Source organism: Hetaerina americana, unplaced genomic scaffold (genome assembly GCF_022747635.1).
Source record: "Hetaerina americana unplaced genomic scaffold, ioHetAmer1.1.p SCAF_1, whole genome shotgun sequence".
Lineage (NCBI taxonomy): Eukaryota > Metazoa > Arthropoda > Insecta > Odonata > Calopterygidae > Hetaerina > Hetaerina americana.
In genome coordinates, this window is record NW_027286069.1 from 1,062,921 (window position 1) to 1,088,487 (window position 25,567).

At 36.7% G+C, this 25,567-nt stretch overlaps 1 protein-coding gene across 1 annotated transcript; it reads left to right on the plus strand.

Moving 5' to 3' along the window:
- Positions 1-6,824: 6,824 nt before the first annotated feature.
- LOC139687316 (uncharacterized) lies at positions 6,825-24,457 on the plus strand. Its single transcript, XM_071584472.1, has 6 exons — positions 6,825-7,024; positions 12,754-13,070; positions 15,339-15,581; positions 16,539-16,784; positions 19,308-19,505; positions 23,760-24,457. Exons 1-6 carry the CDS (start codon positions 6,958-6,960, stop codon positions 24,132-24,134), a joined length of 1,446 nt encoding a protein of 481 aa, XP_071440573.1. The 5' UTR covers positions 6,825-6,957; the 3' UTR covers positions 24,135-24,457.
- Positions 24,458-25,567: the final 1,110 nt, after the last annotated feature.

The window sequence follows — 25,567 nt, forward strand, 5'->3', positions numbered from 1 at the left end:
TGGTATGTGATTACTCACATGTGCCTTATATCATGTACAATTTACCTCTTGTTGTATTGTATCCTGATCGCCTAGCATGAATAAATAATAATAATAATGGATATTAGGGCAAAGGATTATGTACAGGATTATCAATTAGGGTTAAAAGAGCCGAGGCGAGGTTAGAAGTGCTGTACTACCATTACTTATAATATTATTAATTGTACTCTAGCAGTCTGATATGTGTTTGCATTGTATATACCCCGTAGTGGGTTGCAGACAAAGGTATGCAATTATGTGGGCCCCTTCAAAAAGGGTACTAGCTAGGTAAGAATGTGGAAGAAGCACACTTGGAATATTATGTACAAGACTTTGTTTTGCTTGCATCACGCTGGTAAAATTAGCAAAATGACTAGTTCTATGGCGTAACCAAAACCAAAGAATGCAGCTTATGCCATATGTACTGTAAAGAATAGTAACCTTCCGAGTCCTATCTTCCTTTACTTATAAATTTCAAAAAACATTGGATGACTGAGGTCATGATGGTAGCATGGGTGAAAATAATTGCTGAAATAATATCAGCCCATTTGGAAATGAACTTAGCAATACCTGAACATTGGTACTTAGGAGTATGATGTGTGTGCATGGGAGAGAACAGAATTTGATTTATGAAATGATTTTAAATTATGGATGTCCTGTGTGTATGTAAAACAACATACATATGAGGGAGTTAATGTTGTTACAATTTAAGGGAATGATTTATCATTGTAGTTTGAAAATAGTGAACATGTAAGTCAGGGGTGGGCTTCATTGTACATGATAACATTGATGTGCACCGAAAAGATGTGGAATTCCACAATGTAAAAGGCATTCACCTTGACCTGGATTTGAACTCTGATCCCTCTGTGTCAGGTCGAGTACTTAAGCCAGTTAACCTACCGAGGCATCCTCCTACATTGCATTTCTTGAGGCTTTCAAGGATAAAGCTGTTGTGATGAACACACATTGCCAAGTGAGCGTAGTTGTGCACATAGTGCCGCAGTCCATGATGTCAAACACAAAAGTGTTTTCCTTTGAAAAATTCAAAGAACTGCAGAAAATGCTATAATAGTTCCTTGAACTGAGTCATCCATTTTGGTGAACATTTGCAAACTACTTTGTTATAGTAACTTTTGAGGCATTTCCCACAGTGATTTCTTAGTCAGACACTTAGGAGCATGCGAGGAAATACCAGTGTGTCCCAAATTGTTCTGGGTTCAAATAAAAGTTAGCATTAGAAGAGTTGTAATGGTAACTTTCTATGAAACAGTGAATGAGGAGTCTGAAAGGGTAAAGGCTGAGTTCTGTGGAAAGTTGAGCAAGGTTTTTATATGATTGTGTTCCTGGTGAAGAAATAACAGGACCTATTTGGAGGCATGAATTGTTGAGTTTGAGTTTAAAAACACTATGCTTCTGAGAAGGTGGCAGGGTCATGTGGTGATGCCCAAGTGAATAATAATGGTAAAAAGTCATTGAATGATTGGTTGGTAGGGAAAAGGATTTTCTCAAGTACAAAATTGAGCAATGTGGTATAAATACATAACTCAAAATCAGGTGGGTTGGGACAAATGAACAGAAATATGAATGTGTAAGTGATGCTAGGGACAGCTTGAAAGGTATTGTCATTGAATGTGATGAAATAAAGTATGTTGTAATGTGTATGGAAGGAGGGTGATGATACCTGATGGAAAGTATGTTGTAATGTGTATGGAAGGAGGGTGATGATACCTGATGGAAGAACAAAGGAGTGTAAGATTAAATGAGTGCCAGAGAAAGAGGCATGTAAGATGATGACTGGGCCTGAGGGTATGGAAGCTAGGAAGAAAGCACATGATGTTTAAAAAAAAAAAAAATGTGAAAAAGGTTTAGAAAGTAAAGAGTATGAGTGGCAGGAAAAGAAAAGGTCATTGACTTTAAAGAAAATTGAAAGCTCTTTTTGGATATGGGTAAAAATGTTCACACAATGAGTGGTGAAGAGCTGAATGCAATGGAGTAGGAGTTAACAATTATTTGGGTCTTAAGGGTCACTTAACTCACAATTACAAACACATGTGAAACTCTAATGAGAATATTTTGAATAGATACTGGAATCTATAAAATGATGATCATAAAAGTTCTATTTCATTGATATGAATTTGTGATTATTCATATTTAATCATAAAAAATGCTTTTTTGATAGTGAAAAAATTATCAATTCAGCAATATTCATTGCTACTGGTTAGAAATTTCTCAGTAAACCACCATCTTTTTCTCATGAGTCACCAATGAGTGAATACTGCAGTAAAAAAAATAATGCAGATTCTACAGGTTACTACAAGCCGCTGTACAAAGCTGATAGCATTATGTTAGTTTATATGTTTATGTTATCTATCTCTTGGCAATCCAATGTACATAATTATGACACAAGAAACAGTCGTAGATTAAATACATCATATTCTCATTTGGCTAAGACCTCAGACTCATTGAAATTCATGGTCATCAAGTAATTCAGCCAACTACCAGCTACTGCATATACTACCAACATTTCAGCCATCATTTCCAAACCAAAATATTATTGGCTATGAACCAACTCTCTTTACTCAAGTCAATGATTTCCTAAACATTAGTGACTAGGTATTCAAGTAAAATATATGTATATTCCTACTCTGCCTTTTAATAGTATTGATCATCTCTATTGTGGCATGAAATATTCTAAGGATAAATGAAGATTATGATTATGTTGAATTTGAGATTTGTAGGAATAGGTAACATTCCTGCTGAACTACATAAGGGTATATGAAGAAGTGGAAGGAAGAACTTAAGTTTGTTCATGTGTTGATTTGTAACTTATGAGGGTGGGATGTGGCTAACTCTAAAACTTTAGTCAATATTGATTCCAAATTAGAGAAAACTGGCAATCACTACATAATCATTTGTTTTCAAATGCACTACAGGCACCGCTGAGGATCATCAATAAAAGGATACACAAAGGAAATTGTAAGAGAAGTCCAGGGAGAGCTGAAAATAGAAATTAAAGTACAACGGAAATTCATAAAATTAGATCAGATTGATGAAATATCAAACTTTAATTAGCCATTCATACAAAGGATTTCAATCATTATTGAATACATACCATTAATTTTGTGAAAGCCACTGGATGAAAATAAATGTACCTAAATCTAACTTAATGAGTTTGGTCAATAAAAAGGGTTGCTATAGGTTAAATACTGAATTTGGAGAAAATTAACTTAGCACAAAGAGCACTTAATTTATTCAGAAGAATTTTCTTTCACTTGAGTTGTAATGATTAGACATGTATTGCTGAGGTGAAAAACTTATGGAAAGAGAAGTTAGCTGATATCAAGGGTAGTATGTTAACTGTAAAGAAATATTGCAAACTGAAATTGAACACCGTTTAGTATAACTTCAACACTTGAGGTTAATGAGGTAGAAGGATGAGTTTAGACTGGAAACTTTTGAAATGTGAATGTAGAGAAGAATATAAATAATTCTTTATTTATTAGTTGATCTACGGGTTACAGTAGGTTTTGGATGGACAAAACCACCAAATAAATATTTTACCCTCCTTACAAAACACAACCCAACATCATATTCTACAACAAGACCCTCTTCATCTCTGTGTGCTTCCTTCCTCCCTTCATCCCGTCTAACATCCCTATCCTATTCCTGCCCTTTCCTCGTTTACCTAATTTCCTCCTTTTTATAAATCTTCAACATCCCACTGCTGATCAATATGCCCTTCATCCATTTTTCATACCTCCTTAGGATTTCTCCCTACAAACCCTTGCCTTACCTACCATACCCTGCACTTCCTCATTTGTTTTCTTCTCTGTCCATTTCACCTTCTCCATTCTTCTCCACACCCACATTTCAAAAGCCTCCAGTCTACGTCTATCCTCCTGATTCAGTGACTCTGTTCCCACACCGTGCATAGCTACACTCCATATCAAAGTATTCACGAGCCTTTTCTTCATATCCTTACTCAGCATCCCTGTCATCAACTTTCTCCTCCTTATGAAAGCCTCTTTGCCTAATGTAAGTCTACTCCTTACGTCCCTACTACTTTGGTCGTGAATTTCTAATTGACTCAGCAATGCTCGTAACCCCTTGGATGACTGACAAACTAGATCTTGGTAATCAGCACACTTAATTTATTCTACGAATTCCCCGCCGACTTTCATTCCTACCTCCAGTTCTTCCGATGCCTCTTTAATCATTTCCTCCACAGATATATAAATAATTATATAGACAGAAACTAAGTGGAGACATGCTAGTCTTAGTAGGGAATGAGAGGGTTATTGGAGGAAATTCTAATCAAAAAAGTTAAGTGGATGCAGGACACAGGTAATGATGGGAAACAGAATGCTTGTGACTGATCTAGTGGAGAATGTTGAATGAGAAAGAGAAAGGGAAATATTTGGCATTTGATGTATTATTTAGAAATGGTTGTTTGTAATGTAGCTATAGTGTCAGGGTGGGTTATGTACGAGATGCAAAGAAGTGTAGCACTACTTATTCCCTCTCTGAGTCCATCAAAAACCTAGTGTAAACCGGTAAATTAAGTTATTATACTTATCATATACACATGAACGTCCTGTCTTCTAAACTTTACGGAAATTGCCACGGTGAAAATTTTGTGTTCAGTTAGTTGGTCTTGGTTCAGCGATCGTAACTGACGGAAAAGACCGCGAATTATGAAACCGAGAAAAATTTACACTTCAGAAAATCTCTTAAGTATTGAACTAAACTAATAACGTGTGTCATATTTTGGCCATTGGTACAGCTTACTGATTATCAAGACATTTTTATCATTGAGTGTGAAAGCCTCCCGAATTTTTATTTTTGAGATAAACATTGTTATAATTATATTATTTAATTCTAAGTCCATTATTATTGCATTCGAAGAAAATAATTATATGCATGCCATCCTTCGATATCAGAAGTTAATTTTCTTAAGGTCATTATGAATAAAAATTATTCTACGCAGTAACATTCGTACTTGGTCAGCGTTTTACAAACTGGAATAGCCACGTTCAGCCTTGGGCAATGAGACATCTCGGTATAAACTGCCTTAGAGCCTTAGACTTAAAATTAGTTAGATAGTGACTGACCTCAGTTCCCATCCTCCGCGATAAGTTTGGCCACTTACTGAAATTTTCCTGGAATATTGGGTACATAATAATTAAAGACTAAAACGCAGAAAAATGGCGATGATTCATCGCAGTGGAGTTTAACTTTTAATTGAGTAATTAAGAATGGACAAGAGTTCGATGAAATCTTACACGGAAACTATGGGTACAGCAATGAATATCTTTTTGTTACTTTAGTAAAACAATCTCGGTTGGATACTAAATTGATTCTATGAACCCATCGGTTACAGAGGGCGGATTTTACACAAAGATTTCATCGTTAAAATGCACTGGGAGTAAGCATCAAATATTCGAAACACAATATCACTGCCACTGAATGAGTAAACTATATTGTTACAGTGAATGAATTTCGGTATTATCGGTTTTGCATTAACGACATCGTCAATGTGTAGCTAATAATGTCGCCTATGCGTCGAAACCGCTCCGAAATTAATTTACTGTGAAAAAATAATGTTTACTTATTCAGTGATCAAGCATTTGAACCAAGTTTCGCCCGAGACCATTGAGTTTGATCTATAAAAAAATGTGCATTATGTCGACTTTAACCTAAGCGTAATATGGTAAGCACAAGTTGCATCATTGGGAGACGGGGAAACGTTTCCTTGTTGCAAGTCGCTAGCAAATACGTAGATATAATATTTTGACATCATTTTAAAAAAATCTATTTCCCGGAATAAATTCACCTGCAAGATAAAATTCCGTTGGACTCTTCCTGTCTCTCACAAACCTTTGGATATGATTCAGTTCGAGATTGTCTATTTTCTCAGGTACTTCTTTTTACCCTTGAAGCGAGGTTTTCCAGCTCGTCTGTCATTCGATATATTTTTTCATCGCGTAAGTACACTTAACCAGCTGTCTTCCTGAGGGCGCTCATGCATAGGACTAACGTTGAATGATAACATTTCAATTAGTACACACTAGAAGCTGAGGTATACACCCTTAATGAGCTAGGTAGAAGTAAATTATCAAGTCGGTGGTTTATATTTCAATAAATGTAATACAAAACATCTATACGCATATACACACATGCGGACGAATTTTTTTAAATAACTTCAATTTAATGATAAATTTGAAAAACCAACCCCAGAATGTAGGTATCCACCAGCTTTCCTTCACCCGGGCGCGACCAGGAATAACCGAACCTCTATACCACAAGCCGTATCTGGTAAGTCACTGATAGGCGTTCGTGGGTTGCTAGATTTCGATCCCTACCGCTTTGGTACTTTTTACGATCTTCAATATCAAAATGATATTTACATATGTGAAATGCATTACTGAAGTAAATGTGAACAAAATTGCATTCCACTAACTTTCATCTCGTTCCTGGGGTGCTCTTCCTTAGGGTTTTGTCGTGAAATAGGCTGCTGATCCCAGGGAAACGATCGCCATGAGAAAAAATTTCGCCTGCTTGAAGCAATGAGATCGTTATCCGGTCCCTCCTGAGACCTCGATTCTGCGTGCATTACTATAAGTGGCGGATGCAAGCCGGAATTTGATTTTTTTAACTAAACAGACTTACGGAAGCAAACATGTGATAACCCTAAGTGATCTCTGATCGCGATGCTGTCGTAGGAGGCGCCACTCTCTTTGGCCTTTGACCCCATTACTGAAGGGCAAGACGAATACATATTGAAAATGAATGGTTGTGCGTTAGGGTGCTTCAGTGAATGATCGAGTGAGTTAGGAAGAGGCCGATCTTGCTGCCACCAAGCGCCCAGAGGTCAAGTAAGAGGCCTTCTCAAACAGTGCCCATAATCATCGGAAATTGAACAGGCACAACGGGTTCAACATGGGGACGTGGTGCGTTTTATCTGTGTCGTGTTTATTCCTTCTGATTCACGGACTAATGTGGTGTGGTGAGTGTTCCAAGAATCTCAGATTGTTCACATATTTAAGTTTCCTTGCATCTGAATGTACCCTAACATTATCTCTATTTTCCGTAAAGTTGCATGAAATGACTGGATGCGCTACTGCTTTTGATGTTCACTGCTCTCAGACCAGTGCTTGTGTATAAGAAAGACAGCGTAATAGATGTGGGTGAATCATCAGATAAGGATATCAACAAATTATAAATGGCAACGATATACTACCATATAATTATAATTAAGGTATATAAGAAAATAGTATGAAGGTTATTTTCCTCAGGTGCGAACGGGCTGTTAAAAGAGAAAAGTTCATCTTAAAATAGTTGTGAAGGTATTTGGACGAATGATTAATGATCAAAGGTAGAGGAAAATGGTGGTAGAAGTCATCCAAGTATCCAATTTCAGAAAGAGTAATTTAAGTGGTTGGATATGATTCGCCATGGCCAATTAATATGGTAAGTGAAACGAGCTATTTATTCGCATTAACTCTGTATGGTACGGAGATCATTCGGATGCCACTCAGGTCCGTAGTTCTTCTCTGATAGGTCGTTGAGACGGTCCAGTAAATGGGGACATAATAAGATAAAATGACCTTCAATGAAGCGCAGTATTGCGATTGGACGGAGTTGTGATACTTATTTGAATGAAACTTAGTAATCTTAGTCAACTTCCAGCAGTATCTCGGGATGGCATTTTCAGTTTCGAAATATCTTCCTTTGCCAATAACGTGCGTAAAAGAGTGAATGGATAAAGATATTGCGCAGCTCGATATTTTGACCATGAAAGATTAATGCCTCTAAGAAAAAAATAAAGCCTATGTTGATTCGAATACATTAAACAATGCATTTCTAGAATTTAATTGACTCAAAAGTCAGGTTCTTTTCCAAGGTAGGATTGTGATCCAGTCTTGTTTTTGTATATTCCAATAGTGAACTATTAAGTTTTTTCGCCGTAATGCCAAATTATTATGCAATCCACATATAAGATGACGAAATGATTTAAAAGTCGCATTTATATATATCGGCTATGATACCTATGAGTATAGTTTTTAAATACGGCGCCGTTCGTAACGGTTTAACTTCTGGTCTTACAACTACCTAGAATTACTTCGCTTGAGAGGATAATGTGGAGTAAATACGTGATTCGAAGCCAGTATTATAGAATGTGATTAAGATTAAATTATATATTAAAATAATCCATGATAATGATCTACCTTATTGATTTGATAGGCTTAATTCTGATATTCTCTAGAGTAGCTTCAAAGAAGGACATTTCAAATATATTTACTGAGTCAATCGGGAATCAATGTAGAATAAATTAGTCATCAATGAGAAATTATCAAAATCTATTTAATACTCAGCAACTCATACCGTAATTAGGCTCGTAAGAAACTCGATTAATATATATGAACAGTATTTTGAAAGTTTAATTAGAATTTTAATATTTATGTTGAGGGACATTTAAATTGAATTCGGAACTTTAAACAAATGGTTGAAGGGAATGGCGTGGAACTCCTGTTATTCTTTGTGGCTTACAACTCGGGCTCAATCTTTGGGGTATGGCTATATATTTCCCGAAACCATGCACTTCACATTGTCGTAGGGGGACTCGTTCCCGCTTACAAATTATGAGAGATTTTTTCATATCGTTGTTTTCTCCATATCGATTAGACTTATGAATAGATAGCACAAAAAGGTATAAATACGCGAAGTCACAAAATATCCATCATTTTGCTATGCAAAATAGTGCAATTTATCGTAATTTGTAATAGATGTAGTTTTGTGACAGCTATTTTGGCTATAATTTAATTTTTATCAGAGCTATAAAATATATCTAAACATTTCATGGCTCTCTTAAAAATCAAACGAATGAGAAGATGACATATGTGTGCTATTTTGCGCACCGATTTACAAACTAGCACCGCCTAGTCTTCATTACTGACTTAATGTACATATATAAAATGTAATCCACACATTTTAGTACCAATAAAAAAGGCTACCTTCTCAAGATTTTTCTCTTCCAATCAGCATTTGTCTTTTGCGCAAGTGGTTAACATTTAAACCTGTCCCCCATCCGAGATGATTCCATCTCTCATGCATAGAAGGAACAAAGAAGTAAAGATATTAACTCTTCAAAAACACTATTACACATAAGGTAAATGTCCCTCAAACCAAAATGGCATTTTTTTAGTATCAATGGGTGCACAGAGAACACCAGCACTCTGAAATGTTAAAGCCTGAGATAAAAGGTAGAACGTAGGCAAGCTGGAGAAGGAAGACAGGAATATTGAATGGAATGAAGAGAGATTTAGAATGCATGTGGAATTGAAGAAGATTTGTTGTAGAGTGAGATACCAGGTTGCATCTTGTTAGGCAAAGCTTATAGATATAGGGGTGTCAATTTTGCATCTATCCTAAATCTACCTTAGAGGGCAGACTAGCAAATCAACCTTGAAGACGGGCAAAAAATAGGCTCTCTTTAACAATGAGTGTAAATAATAATAGTATTTAAGGTTGCAATCTTGCATATACGCGGCAACTTTGTACATTGTTTTCTAAATACAGTCTGAAACTATTTACTAAAGACTACTTTCCCTTAAATACTGTTTCAAAACTGGATGAGTATTAGGTGACATTGTTTCTAAAAAGCTGAAAAAAATTTAACAATGTAAGAATTTGTTTACTTAGAAATTATTTAGAAATATTTAGTTATTTTTAATGTGTCAAATACATTATAATTGGATTCTAAAGGCATGATTTATTCAAAGAAAATGTCACTTAATGCCAAGAAAGTTTTTTAAAATCTGTCAAGTTCTGTCTTTTGACTATTTAGATGCACATACTTTTGTTGAAAAGTGTATAAAGGAAAAAAAGAAGCCCAAGGACCTTTTGTCCTGTCTCAATATATGGCACAATGTCAAGGTGTGAGTGAAGGCAAATTTACCTCACTGGGAATTCAAGTGCCTAATTATAAGTGGGAAGAAAAGGAAGAAAGACTTGGAGTGGACATAATTTTACTCTCATGAGATGCTACAACTAGCCCTTCATTTTGATATCTATATGATTTCATACAGGCTCACAGATGCATGAACAAAATTATTTTAAATTATTCCCTAATTAGGGCAAATGAAGAGATCGGAGCCAGGGACATGATATTCTAAACACACATAGAGACTAGGGGAAGAGTTACAGAGCAAGTGTAGGCAAAACAAAAAAAAATCAAAAAATAGATGAAGAAAATTAAAAAATGAAATAAATATACTCCCATTGGGTTTGCTTCATTAATAATAATTGTTCATAATGAACTATTAATAATTTGTATCTCTCATGAGATGCACTTGGGATTTAACGGGTAGCTATTCCGGCAATATTAACATTCCAAGCATACTTTATTAACAATAGACTATAATCTATTAACAATATTAACTATGCAAACATTGCCTCAAACATGAACTATAACAATCATGCGAATCATAGATCTCCCGGCAAAACTCTCCAAAGAAGAAAATGGCTTGCCTCTTCCACTTGTTTGCCTTATATATTATATATATATAATATATATATATATAAGACAAACAAGTGGAAGCATACTTTATTAACAATAGACTATAATCTATTAACTATGCAAACATAGCCTCTAACATGAACTATAACAATCATGAACTATATATATATATATATATATATATATATATATATATATATATATATATATATATATATATATATATATATATATATATATATATATATATATATACAAATATATAAAAAACACAGATGTAGATTTTTAGAATATAGAGACACAAAGAAAGGACACTCACAATTTGTTATTTTACGTTTCGACAGCACGGCTGTCGTCTTCAGAATGGCGTTCTCGGGGAAGAGCGGAGAGGATGTGCGGGGGAGAGGTGGGGGAAGGAGAGGTAAAGGGACCAATAGGAAATGAACAAGGGGGTGGGGGGGATATGTAGGCAGCCAATTGATGCATTCAGTGGGCTTGGTTCAGCCCGGGCGGTTTGAATGATTGGGCCACCCAGATATGCGCCATCTCGCGGGTTCTCACTTCTATTATACTCGCAGATTTGGGAAGGATTTCAATAACCGAAACAGAGAAGCAGTCGTCAAAAGATTGGTTGTGGGAAGCGGTGTGAGTAGGGATGGGGTAATTAAGAAAGGTGGGAGATTTGGTGGAATATCGGTGGTTATTCATGCGGAGGGAAAGTGCGGTCGTGCATTCGCCCACGTAGAAGGCAGGGCAGAAGTTACAGGAGAGGCGATACATAATATTTTTTGAGGTACAGGTGGCGAGTGGTTGGGAATTGGTACTGAGTGAGGGGGAGGGTCTTAAAAGATGACAGCATTTGCAGCGTGGGCGGTTGCATGGTGCGGATAGGGGCGGGGGAGAGACGGGGGTGCTTGAAGTTGGATTTGTGGACTTAAAGATGTCTCGCAGGTTCGACGGGCGTTTAAATGAAACAGAGGGACAGTGTGGGAACAAAAGTGATGTGGACTGAGTGTTATTGATAATTGGGAAGAGGTCACGGATTAGATGTTTAATTTTGTGTGTTCCGGGGAAGAAAGTGGTGATAAGATTAGGGCATTTTGGGCGGTTTGGTTTGGGGAGGGGAGTGTATTGTGTTGACGGTTTGGGGATTTTACTGTTTAGCAGTTTTTCAGGGTACCCACATCCGTGACCTCTTCCCAATTATCAATAACACTCAGTCCACATCACTTTTGTTCCCACACTGTCCCTCTGTTTCATTTAAACGCCCTTCGAACCTGCGAGACATCTTTAAGTCCACAAATCCAACTTCAAGCACCCCCGTCTCTCCCCCGCCCCTATCCGCACCATGCAACCGCCCACGCTGCAAATGCTGTCATCTTTTAAGACCCTCCCCCTCACTCAGTACCAATTCCCAACCACTCGCCACCTGTACCTCAAAAAATATTATATATCGCCTCTCCTGTAACTTCTGCCCTGCCTTCTACGTGGGCGAATGCACGACCGCACTTTCCCTCCGCATGAATAACCACCGATATTCCACCAAATCTCCCACCTTTCTTAATTACCCCATCCCTACTCACACCGCTTCCCACAACCAATCTTTTGACGACTGCTTCTCTGTTTCGGTTATTGAAATCCTTCCCAAATCTGCGAGTATAATAGAAGTGAGAACCCGCGAGATGGCGCATATCTGGGTGGCCCAATCATTCAAACCGCCCGGGCTGAACCAAGCCCACTGAATGCATCAATTGGCTGCCTACATATCCCCCCCACCCCTTGTTCATTTCCTATTGGTCCCTTTACCTCTCCTTCCCCCACCTCTCCCCCGCACATCCTCTCCGCTCTTCCCCGAGAACGCCATTCTGAAGACGACAGCCGTGCTGTCGAAACGTAAAATAACAAATTGTGAGTGTCCTTTCTTTGTGTCTCTATATTCTAAAAATCTACATCTGTGTTTTTTATATATTTGTGTGTCGCCGAAGAGCGTTCCATTTCGAAGATATTTTATATATATATATATATATATATATATATATATATATATATATATATATATATATATATATATATTAGCAAATTTTGAATCTGTTACCTAAAATCATTCCTAACTTACTCTCTTTTCAAGATATCCTCCATTAATAGCATTATTCTTCAACTGTCACACCTGTCTAGGGCAGCACCAAAAAAATACATGTCAACTGTTTAATTTTTAGGAGAAGCAGCTCCAAGTTTACCAGCATTGGTGTTTGATTCTGTAGAAGATGATAGACCGATCTCACTGGAAGAATACAGCAGAAAGAAGCGAGGTGATTCAGAAGTGGAGTTGAGTCAACAAGTCCGTGCCATCCTGGAGCACTATAAACAGGATGATCCAGTTGGCATTCCAGGAGCAAAAATCCCTGACCCCATGCCAATTCCTGACCAGAAGCAATCTCTCTCTCTGGGAGTCCTGTATTTCAGAAATATCAGTGTCCTGGGTCTTTCAAAATTTCGTGTTCAGCATGTCCACACAGACCTGGCTGAGATGCAGGTGAGCAATTGATGAAGTGGACACAGTTATATTCCTAACAATACACAGATCAATGAGCAAAATTAATGGAATATATAATGATTTTTTACTTCTCTAGTGGCAAAGAAAGAAGGAAGCCTCTGATTTCAACTCCATTATGGAAATTTTTCACTATGCCCAGAAAGAGCTTCTGCATTCGCATTGCTTACTTCTGATGGTCACTTAAACACACACACAAGCGAAGTGATACTTAGTAAAAGTGTTCACAAAATTGAATTTTAAGTATGGTCACAGGCTTGAAGATGGAATACAACAGAGAAAAAATAAGTTGGTTTCAACTTTAATGGTACAGCTACTTTCTTAAGGGCAAGGATTAGACTAGCTAGCATGGTTGACAGGCAAGAGGAAAGGGTTGGTGTGGGAAGGAGAGAGGGGACTTGTGTGTCTGCATGTGTGTATATACACAATCACACACACACACATATTATCAGTTTCATTAGAAAGCCATTAAAAGGAATAAAGAGGGGCTTAGGGAAACTCACATATTTCAGGGCCAGGAGGCAGCCCCCTATTCAGCAGAAGAAGAATCAGCCAGCCACATTGTACCAGCATGGAAAAGAAGCCTTTGAAACAGGGTGCTAGAGGAGAATGCTGAATATTAATTGGAGAGACAAGGTGAGGAATGAGGAAGTATATGGAAGAGCAGAAGAGGAAAGGTCCATATGGAGAACTCTGAGGCTAAAGAAGAACTAGATGGACTGGACACACCATGAGGACATGATTGATAAGCTGGAAACACAATAGAAGGCAAAATTGAAGTGAAGATCCTATGACGAAGACAAATTGAAATGGACATTAAATAGAAAAAAAATCAGAGGTTAGGGAATTAATATTGAATAGAGAATGGAATAAACCAATCTGATGATTGAAATACTGATGATGATGAATAGAAATATGAATAATAGGAGAAAAAGAGGTGACATGAATATTTTGAAAACAGCTTTTAAATTTTCTGAAAACAAAACATCAAACATAAATGTATATACATAATTTTCAACAATAAATAGTTGAACTGTTTTACACACTCCAGTTTATGACCTCCCATTTTAATGTTTAACTTCCTAATTTATCAAGATTCTAATTACTTTTTTATTTGGATTTTCTTCTCGTGCTTTACTTTCACATGACTTCTGTAATGCATCCTGCATCGAAGAAAATTCTTGCCTGGCTGACTAGCGAAAGCTCATTCATTCAGTAATCTAACTGATTTTATGAATTCCCTACCTTCTTTCATTACTATCTTTAGCTCTTCCCCTCTTTTGCCATGTCCTCCATGTATATGTTGTGACACATGGATGATGACAGATAGTCCTGCTTTGACCCCCTGTCTAACACTGCCCATCCCAACTCTATATTTCCTACCCAAACCTCTGCAGTTTGAGACTTGTATACTTCAGGATAAGCCTCTAGTATTCTACAATGCATTCATTCATACCACACAATTCACTCTTTCAAATACCTTATTGATATCCATAATGAAACTAATACATCCTGCGCAATAAGCAAATGCCATCAGCATGATGACTGATGACAATGATGAAGGCTGGAGTTCTCAAGTGATCCTGTAAGCATATGATGGCCATCATTGTACGCCACAGGCTCTATTGCATTGGATATTTCAAAATTGGTTTCCGTATGTTGGTAACAAAGAAGAAGCAGTGAAAATTTAAGTTATCATTCTCCAAAAAAAATATAATCAGCTCTATGGAGACCTTACAATGAATCCTTCAATAATGTCTGCAGTTCCAAAGACAGTAATTGCCCATAAACATCACTGCTATCATCAATAACATAAATTAAGGATGATTTCACATTCCTATGTCCAAACAGTGCCTGAATACCAAGTTTGTTGGGGGCCTGGCAAAATTATACATATACAAGATAAAATATTTTTGAAATCCATTTATGAGATTTCACTGAGAATAAGTTTACAAGTTATATGTATACCATAATCATAAGCTCATTTTTGTAGCTTTTAATTAGTGGCATCACATTAATTTATTTTTAGTTCAAATTTTGGGGGGTAGATTAATCAACTGACCCTACAACAGGGAAGGTTTGAGGTTGCTTTATGTGTCCTATGTCATCAAAACCCTCTTAAAATCATAGTCTACTTATCACATTTCCTCTTCATGCAATAAAGTTTGATACAAATTCATGAAAATAAGGTTTACATATTTCATAACTTTAAATGCTGAACTCTTTGTATGATATGCACTTTTTCAACAGCTCACAGTCTGGCTGACCTTAGACACCCTAGACATTGTGGGATTATACACTCTGTCCACATTCTTGAGAAGTTCACGGGGAAATTTTACTGTGACCCTATTGGATGTCAGTGTGACAGGGCATGCACAGCTTGAAGTTGATGAAGAAGGCCATCTTCAAGCCCAAGAAATAATAATGGACGTAACTTTTGATGACATTTTGATGAATTTTGAAAATCTAGGGATGATGGGCAGCATATTCCAGGTAAGTGTTTGGAATAAATATGATTTCTACCAGCGTGACTTATGTACATTGAAAATTGTTATGAGCATAACAATTGTTTTACTTTTCATTGTAAAATCTACATTATTACCTCTTAAATTCGAAATATTCGGAAGGTCAAAATACATATTTATTTACTCAACTAAAAATCTTCTATTGGTACCCATTCTTGAATTATAACATTTTTCTATTCTAAGTATATTCTATTTATTCTAAGACCCTTTTTTCATAGAAAAATAAGGAATTTATAGTGAAAAATAATTATAACATACAATAACAGATTGATTCCTTTCATTCTGATGTGTATGCTACTGAATCAGTAGATTTCAAAGACCAATAAACTCAGAGGAAAGTTTCACAGAATCATTGCTCGTTTGAATAGAAAAGAACCTTTTGGCTGCAATCAAGTGGAGCTTCATAATTTACCTCATTCCCGACTCCTTCAGCAAGCTTCACAATTTGTGGCCAAAAATCCTCACAACAGCCAGAATCACAGTACATTATTGAAAAACAATTGGATAATGAGGTGCATAACTTTCTAGAGAAACAAACTGTTATTTGTCGATCTTCAATTATAGAAAACTTCCTATTATACATAGATTGGCTGTATGTCTTTCCGGTAATCAGCGCATGAAAGTTTTGATCCATCAATGGTGTTGACCCTTCATCGTAATATTTGCATTAAGTTTAAATAGCACATCATTTGATTTAAAATACAAGTGTGAGGTTTACAATGAAATTCCTGTCATTCATGCAAATTAAAGTTAAGGAATAATTTTCTTGGTGGATAAAAATATTTACCTAAAATTATAAGTGCATTCTAAATTTTGAGGGACTAATTTAACCAGGTACAACATATCAAGCCATTATTGACAGATCATTTTTTTAAATATTTTATTGAATAAATTGTGCTCAACTGTTTGACAATTTCCTTTTCAGAACATAGTGAATTCAGTGGGGAGTTTTCTGTTTGACAGCATCAAACCGTTTATATTATCGGAGGTGAATTCTAATATTCGGGGAGATGTAAATAAGCAACTCCTCCTTATCCCTCAACGGTTCCCTAACAACATTGCTCCATTAGATATGGCTGTGGCTGAGGGAAGGCGATGGGTAAGAGAGCAGGGCTGGGACCCACTGCACTTGCCTGACCGGGCTTTTGAGTATGCTGGCGTCAGAGTTGAGGTGAGTCTTGCAATTAAATTTGGATTATTTTTAAACTAAATGGAAATGAGTCTTTGGTTTTGTCACCTTGTGAGTGGCTGACTTCCTCTAATATCAGTCTGTATCAATAAATCATGAATGACATAATGACTTGTTGGTTAATTATTGCCAAAAAGTCTAACACCATATTCATAGATCTAACGAGTAGGTAACGAAAACAATGAATTATTTTAATATAAGGTTTTTAAATATACATCAAAACACAAAAGGGAAATTTTATAATGTTTTCATATGAAAAAATCCATTGCAATTGCCATTTCAGTATTTTTTTCACTGTTCTTTTTATCTAAATACCATAAATTTTCTGTCATAGTTGAGACTGAAGCTTTGCCTCCGAATTCAGTGCGACAGGTATGGGATGAGAATCAACAAAAAATAAAGGTTATGCGATTTTCCAGAAAGAAAAGGGATAAGCTAAATATTAAAATAAGAGAGCAAAAACTAGAGCAGGTAGAACAGTTTACATATCTCGGTAGTGTTTTGGACCAACACGGTCAAAGTAGTAGGGACGTAAGGAGAGGAATTGCGCTAGGCAAAGAGGCTTTCACAAGGAGGAGGGAGTTGATGACAGGGACATTGAGTAAGGATGTTAAGATAAGACTCGTAAAAACTTTGATGTGGAGCGTGGCTATGTACGGCGCGGAAACGTGGTCATTGAAGCGGGAGGATAGATGTAGATTGGAGGCTTTTGAAATGTGGGTGTGGAGAAGAATGGAGAAGGTGAAATGGACAGAGAAGAAAGCAAATGAGGAAGTACTTGGTATGGTGGGCAAAGAGAGGGGTTTGTTGAAGAGAAATCATATGGAGGCAGGAAAAATGGATGAAGGGCATATTTGATTGGTAGTGGGATGTTGAAGATTGTAATAGAGGGGAGAATGTTAGGCAAATGAAGAAAGGGCAGGAACAGAATAGGGATGTTGGACGGGATAAAGAGAGGAAGGAAGTACACAGCGATGAAGAGGGTCGTGATGTACAGTAGGTTGCCGGATTGTGTCTTAAGGGGGTCACAAAATATTTATTTGGTGGTTGTATCCATCCAAGAACCTACCTTAACCGGTAGATTACCAAATAATAATTGTATCACAATCTTCTCTCTTTTCATCTCATTCAGTCATTCTAAATTTAACTTTTAATGTCAACTTAGTTATTGTGTGTAAAAGCAGATATGGACACTAAATAAAAAGGAATGTATTACGTATTGAATGACACTATCATGTAACTTACAGCTGATTGCCTGTAGACCCAAAAGCTGCTGAATAGCAAGGTCAGTATGTAGAGGTACATCATTGCCATGGATGATCCAGTCTTTCATGTGCCATTTTTCTGAATGTTCTGCTCCCAATTTCTCCCTTTAACATCCCAGATCATCACAGCAAAATTATGCATCAGCTTTATCCTGGAAAAATATAATAGAATTTTTGGTGGTGCTGCCACCTTTCTCAAGGGAGAGAAGGAAGGAACTGAGAAGAAGGTTTTAACAGTAGAGGTTGGGGACGCTGGATGGAAGGGGAAGGTAGGGAAAGGTTTGCAAGGGGAAGAGTTAGGAGGGAAATTTTTGGAAGTATGGAAGGTTTTGGGAGCAAAGGGGGGATGAAAATATCTGAAGATTGGGGTAATTAGTGTCTAATATTAATACCTGGTTCATTCCAGGAATCAAGGAGCCAGATACGTGCTTGTTCTATTGTTTTGAGTTTGAGTGGAGGGTCAGAGATGGATATGCTATAATGGAGAGATTATAGCATTTATCACAGGAGTATTATGTTTAAAGGCATGTTTTCGGATTGGGAACATCCCAATCAGGGAAGAATTCTTGCATGAGGCACAGTGATTATTGATTCTAATATTTAAGGGTGTGATACACTGTCCAATATAAAAGGCAGGGCATAGTTGGCACTTCAGTAGGTAAACTGCATTGCTGGAAGTAGGAGTAGGAAATCGGTGGGAGAGGGATGGGGTTTGGGTTTGATTAAATGAAAATTATTTAAAGAAACATACATAAGTAACATTAAAAACCAGACGTAGGTAATGGTCTTTGCACTGATACTCCTTTATTTGTTCATACTTTCTAGTCACTAGATACTTTTAACATTTGTGAAACCTGTGCAGCCTCATAAAATTTCAGTTTTATCTTACCTTTCATTCATTAATCAGCATACATCTGTGTTATACCAAAAACTCTTTTACTACATTAATATATCTTTCATGTGACACAGATACTTTCCCGACTTCACCAGGAAGGCACCATAATCCACAAAGGAAAAGCTATGCACTTAGATGTCATTTCCTTCCCCATTCATATATATTTGATCACTATGAAGATATATAGAAAGTGTGCTCATGTATGACTGATTTTTTGGGATGCAAGTTTCCTAAATAATATTGTGCCCTTTAAAGGATCATTTTGGAGTCCCGCGACGTGCAACTACAGAGTACGCTCAGTATTGAACTTCATAGTGAATATTAAAAAAAAAATTATTCCTGCAGGTTACAAGGGCTTGGGCTACTGGAGCATCTACTTTCCACAGAGTTGGTAATGCAACAGTGACCATCGAAGACAATGTCATTAGCGCTGGAATACATGTTGGAACGAAAAGAATTGAAGGCTTCTGTCACTGGGAATTCTCTGCATTGGGACTCCTCACAAAGCCAGGAAGGGCAAGGTTTGCCCTGGACTCCCTTCAGGTAATTCAAAATAATTAATTAAGCATTCATTTCAAATGAACAATAATGTTTACAAAGTCAATAAGACCATTTATATTTCCCTAATAATTATGTACAATTTTTCAAAATTAATGCAATAATAGGAGATTGTAGATGATTCAGGCAATTACACATGCTGTGAAAATCATTTATTTTCATATTCCTACTATATGGACCATTATTATTCATTATCGAAATTGAATGCCTTTTAAGTAACATTTATGGACTCTCAAAGTAATATGAAACTAGGAAAATTGCAAGCTACGAATAACAGTGGACTATATTTTAAATTGGTGATGGGTTTCTGAAATGAAACTTTACCTAGGCACTTTTGCATTAGTATTCAGTATTACAATGATATCTCGGCATAGTGCGGTGGCTAACGTACAGACTTCCCACCGAGAGGGCCTGGATTCAAGTCCTGGAGATAACAAATATTTTTCAGTAGTATCCCAAGCCCAATTTTGGGTACTTTGTGGAGAGCACTTTGAGTGAGTACGATGTCCATCAGATGGGACGTTAAACTTTTTGACCCCTTGGTGCCTTTTGACAAGAGTAGGCTAATGCTAACACCGGGTTTCTCTCCACTCCTCTCACTTTCCCATCCATCCCTAATGGCACATATGACCTTAGATGCCCTTTGCCTCCCATAAAAACTACTACTGCTATTTCTTAATGCCAGCATCTAACCATTCCTATAGCCTTCTTCAAATTCACTTCCGATAATCCCTTCTCTAACTTGCATACAAGTATTCCTGATCCTAAGCTTCCTCTTTCAACATCAAATTAATTTTCTTTATACCAACTACCTGACCTATTGTCTTCATCATATAATTCCTCCATATATATCTCTCCATCTGGCCAGAGCCTCTTCTTCTTTAATTAATGTTTTCTTTCTGTTATGTTCCTAAGCCTGTAAATGGATTTTCTCTCTTAAACCCTGACTGTTCCCTAATATGTCTGTGTTGTACTTATTTCTTGCTAATTATTGTTTAGATTCTTCCATTACCCTCTAATCCATTTGCCTACTCATATCTTTGTAATATATGGATTCTAAACACTTTTTCTATTTACTGTTACTATTGTTTCCTATGGCACTTTATTTATTCCTTTTTTGAGATATTCCCAACTCTCTTCAACTGCACCCATCCCCGTATTTTATCAACTTCTCCAGATACACCTTCCCTGCTACTTAAGTTTAGTCATTTACAGTCCATTTTCTAATAAGGTTTCCTTCTTCATTCTCTTAAATTTAACAATTCACTTCAGGATTGGGTGAGTCGATTAAATAAATATCTACATTTACCTTAGTGTTTCAACCAGGTGTCAGTTATAATTAACCCATTTATCCGGCATAACTAGTTTTCTGCCAACAGTCATTCCTTTCTTCTAAACTGTACTCAAATACCTCATTCCTGACTCTCCCTTGATCTCCCATCTCATACCAGTCCATCTCTATTAAGTGTTATCTCCCAAGGAAATTACCAAGTATTTTGTCCAACTGATCATATTAACTATTTCTTTCTACCTATGACTGCTTGTGGCATGCACACTTGGATTATCAATAGATTGACAGCGTCTCCTCTTATTTCTAATATTAATATGCTGTAATTCACAAGTTCCATGCTCACTATCCTTCTCCTGTTTTGTAATCAGTGTTATGTCTACCCCATGTGAACTCTCCAGCCCTTTGCTATACATTACTCTTTAGATATTGTCCCAATAAGCCCTAGTATCTTTCCATTAACCTTGCATAGCATTAATAGGTCCATATTTTCTCACTCTATCTCTCCTTTGGTTTTTTCATGGAAAATTCAGGGTTTTCCATGACAATTAGATATAAGCTAAACTAACAGAAGTTTATAAATCGAGTCTTAACTTTTTTAAGGGCACTGGTTTAATGAGGCAGCTATAGTTTTGGATCTCATAATTTTAATGCCTTTTGATTTTAACAATTATTTATTTATATATTTAATCGTATTTATTTATTTATTCCTAATTAAAAAGGAGTTGTAGTTTTAGTCGTCATGAGTGGTGCAAAATGACCTTAGCTGTCGATGCACCCTAAAACCCTTAAAACTACTACTAAAACCTATCCAACTGTCAAAAAATACCCTGAGTTTATCAGGGCAGGTGAACATCCAAAAACTAGCTTATATTTAGACAAACATTGGTCATGTGCAAATAATTACTGACTGCAGATGTTGGAAATGGCAATGAATGATTGATAATCTCATCGTGGTATCAGATGCATAGCCTAATATATACCACTGTGCACCAGTAACATTTGTAAAGAATATCCTTTGAATGAACATAGATTTCCTGGAAGACGAAACCCAATATTTAAGCTCATATCAATAAAAAAACGTATCATTATTGTCCATCAACAGGAAGCCTGAAAATTCACTAGCAAAAGAAAAGCATTTTTTGACAACTAAATGGCAGAGGGAAAAAATTAAATGTCTCTGGTAGATAACCAAAATCATAAATATACAGAAATTATACGAGGGTCATCCGGAAAGTAGTACCCGTTCGTGAAATAAAGACACAAAAGTAAATATTAACAAACATAAAAAATTTTATTTGAAAGAGGATACTTTAAACTACTTCTCAACATAATCTCCAAGCAAATTAAGGCATTTGTCATAACGTGTGACAAGTTTCTGTATTCCTGCTGCATAGTCCTTCGCCGCCAGCTCATTGAGATACGCGAGGGACCCATCTTGCACAAATTTTTGCATAATGCAGATGGTGTTTAACAATTTCATGAACAATTGTTCGAGAAACATTGGGAAAATGCTCACAGATGTCATCAATTGTGACGCGCCGATCGTTCCTCACGAATTCGTCAACTGAGCTCACCAGTTGGTCTGTAATGACAGACGGTCTCTCCGAACGCTCATCGTCGTGTGTGTTCCCCCTCCCCATGTTGAAGTTGCGACACCACCGCCGAACAGACGACTCGTCCATTACATTGTCTCCATACACCTCCTTTAATTGGCGATGAATATCACATGGGCGAACGTTTCTTGCATTGAGGAATTTAATCACTGCCCTCACTTCACAACTGGCGGCGTTCTCAATTTTTTTAAACATTGTAAACAATCACAGAAACAACATAGGCTAGCGTCACGCAACTTGGCTCAGAGAAGGCAGACAAGCCACTGAAGCTATCTGACCTCGTCCAGCGGCTACTCGCGTCGTCAGCACTTCATGCGGCACGAACGGGTACTACTTTCCGGATGACCCTCGTAGTAAAAATGAATATCACAGAAGGATATTTAGACAGTAAAATGCCGGCCCCTTATTTTCACATAAAATATGAAGCACTGCCTCAACTTCTGTGATCTCAATGCAGGGTCTATCAATGTGTGATTAAGAAGGACAAACACTGCGAAGTAGATATTAAATGTCTAGGCATAAAGGAGGATTGGGATTGGTGCAGTGGCTATCATACTGGCTTCCCACCCAGAGGGCTTGTGTTCAAATCCCAGCGGTGTTGAATATTTTTCAGAGGCATCTCGATCCCTACTCGAGGTGCTTTGTGGAGAACACTTTCAGTGAGTACGCCGTCCGTCGGATGGGACGTTAACCTGCGGACCCCTTGGTGCCTTTTGTAAAGAGTAGGCTAAAGCCGACCGGGTTTCTCTCCACCCTTCATCCTTTCCATCCCCTATGGCACAAATGACCTCAGCAGTCCATTGCCTCCCCTACATACTACTACTACTACTACCTAGGTACAAATCATTAACGTCTGTTGAATGCACCTTAAAATGACACATTGGGAACTTTCCTAAGTAAAATAAGTCAAATACAGATTTTTCCTGCATCAAATTCCCTTAGATTCCCAGAAGATTGAAATTATCTGCATTTTCCAGGTTTTCAAGGTTACCCATTTCAGGAGACACTCAAACAATATGTTTTCATTTCATGCAGCCACCATGCATTATCTATAAGAAGGCAACATTTTGAGCAATTCTGGTGAAGTTTCTTGCCCAGTAAATATTTTCATAACTTGAAAATTAATCACAGAATTCAAGGACCGGGATTTTTTATCCCAGGATTTCCAGGAGCATTTCTGTCTAGGATTTCTGGCACTAGCTCTGGATGAAAGTGTTTCAATTATACAAACAAAGAGTATATCTGCTATCATAAATTATAATTCAAAATGGAGAAAACAAATACTCTTTTAATTTTCATTGCACTCATTGCAGATTTTTGAATTTATTTAAACAGGTTCGGATGGTGGTAAGTCAGCCCTTAAATGTCAAGAAAAAGGCAGTTTTGGAAGAACTTGATATAGAATTGGGAAACATTCAAGTTCGAATGGATGGGGCAGGAACGCTTGATTATGTTGTTGAATACGTGGTAAATGTCCTGCCAAATATGTTGAGATTCCAAATAGTTGATGCGCTGGAAGAGCCATTGAAGCAAAAAGCTCAGGAAGTATTGGACACAATGGATTTGGAAAAAATCATTGAAGAAAAACTAACAGAACTAGAAAAAACCAACCTAGTTCTTCCCTCCCGATCTCCTCCTGAAGAATCTTCAACTCCTGTACCTGACGGGGAAGGACAACCAGTTGAATCTCAGGTGGAATCCACATCATGACCTGAAAAAAGTTAAGAATTGTTTAACAACAATTTTCACTCATTTGGGAAAATAATTGTCAAAAATGTAAAAACTCCTTTAATTTAAACTATGATTATACAGTAGATTAGAGGGTGGGAGTGGTTAACTGTTTGTGTTACAAGAAACATTTATTTTATTTAGCTTTCCAATTTAAATCTCTTTACTATGCTAATAACAGTCAATATTGCTAAAAAAAGAAAAAAAAGAGTAAGGTCTTTCACATTCTGCCCTACTGGTCGAAACCAAAATGTTAAACCAAACTTTTTCAGTTTTAGTGCAGGAAGCTGCAAAGCCAACAAAAATATCATATGTATAATTTATATATGTACTTATTTAATGTAGTTTAATGTAGAAAGATGTAATCAATTAATGCCAAAATGTTTTCAAAAACAATTTTATAGAAAAAAGTTGTAGCACCATTAATTTTTTTAATGAGATTCAACCAACAGAAAAGTATGTTTGTACTTGTCACCTAAAGGCAGCTGACCATTGAGGTATTACCTATTCAATTTGCCAACATACACATGTATCATGGAACTCTGCAAGAAGTCATGCAAAGTCATCACATTTCATGGGATAGGGTCACTCGTGTCAGTCAATACTGCTCACAGGACATGAATGCCAATGATAAAGAAAATTTGTTAAAATATAAAGTGAATAACATCAGCACAATATAATTATTAATGAAATTTTATACATTTAGCTACAAAAGGCTAGGACTTACCAATTTATGTTTAAAGTTGTGACTTTTGTCAACATTTGTTTGTATTGAGACTGCCAGGTATCACACCACTATAGTAAATATTGGTATTATTGTAAGATGCAATTCCATATTTCATTTGAAGATTATTCTTGGTATCAATAGAGACAAGACAGGGTGACTTTTAATTAAAAAATAAATATGCAACTTAAATATTTATAAATGACAAAATCCGCATTGCCAATGAATGATATAATATCAATAATTGCATAGAAAGAAAGGTCAATACATTTCAGTGCAGTAAAAAACAGAGCTTTTCATGATCAGACCTTTAAATTGCATCTTCTCTATCCCAGATCACATGCTTTCAGAACTTTAATTCATTAATTGAATTAAAATTTTTTTTGGTTGCATATAGTGAACCCTCAATGTAATATTAATAATTAAAAGGTGTATTATTTTGGGGTGCAATCAAATTCTTGCTTCATGTGAATTAACAAGTTTTGTTGCTGCCCAGGTTTTCACATCAATGCTAGTCATTACTCTCCTGATACGGCCACACAGCAAGCATACACCTTCCCATCCACACTCCAGCCCTGAGGCTGAACTGCTACATGCATGTCTCAAACAAGGATGCAAAAACAGATTGGCAATCTGATGTACTAGGATTTTAGAGCTTTTGATGTAATAATCAGAACACACTCACAAGGTA

Coding starts and splice junctions, on each gene's coding strand:
- LOC139687316 (XM_071584472.1), top strand. CDS start 6,958: ATGGGGACGTGGTGCGTTTTATCTGTGTCGTGTTTATTCCTTCTGATT. Junction 13,071..15,338: donor CAGACCTGGCTGAGATGCAG/GTGAGCAATTGA, acceptor CTTTTTCAACAG/CTCACAGTCTGGCTGACCTT. Junction 15,582..16,538: donor TGATGGGCAGCATATTCCAG/GTAAGTGTTTGG, acceptor TTTCCTTTTCAG/AACATAGTGAATTCAGTGGG.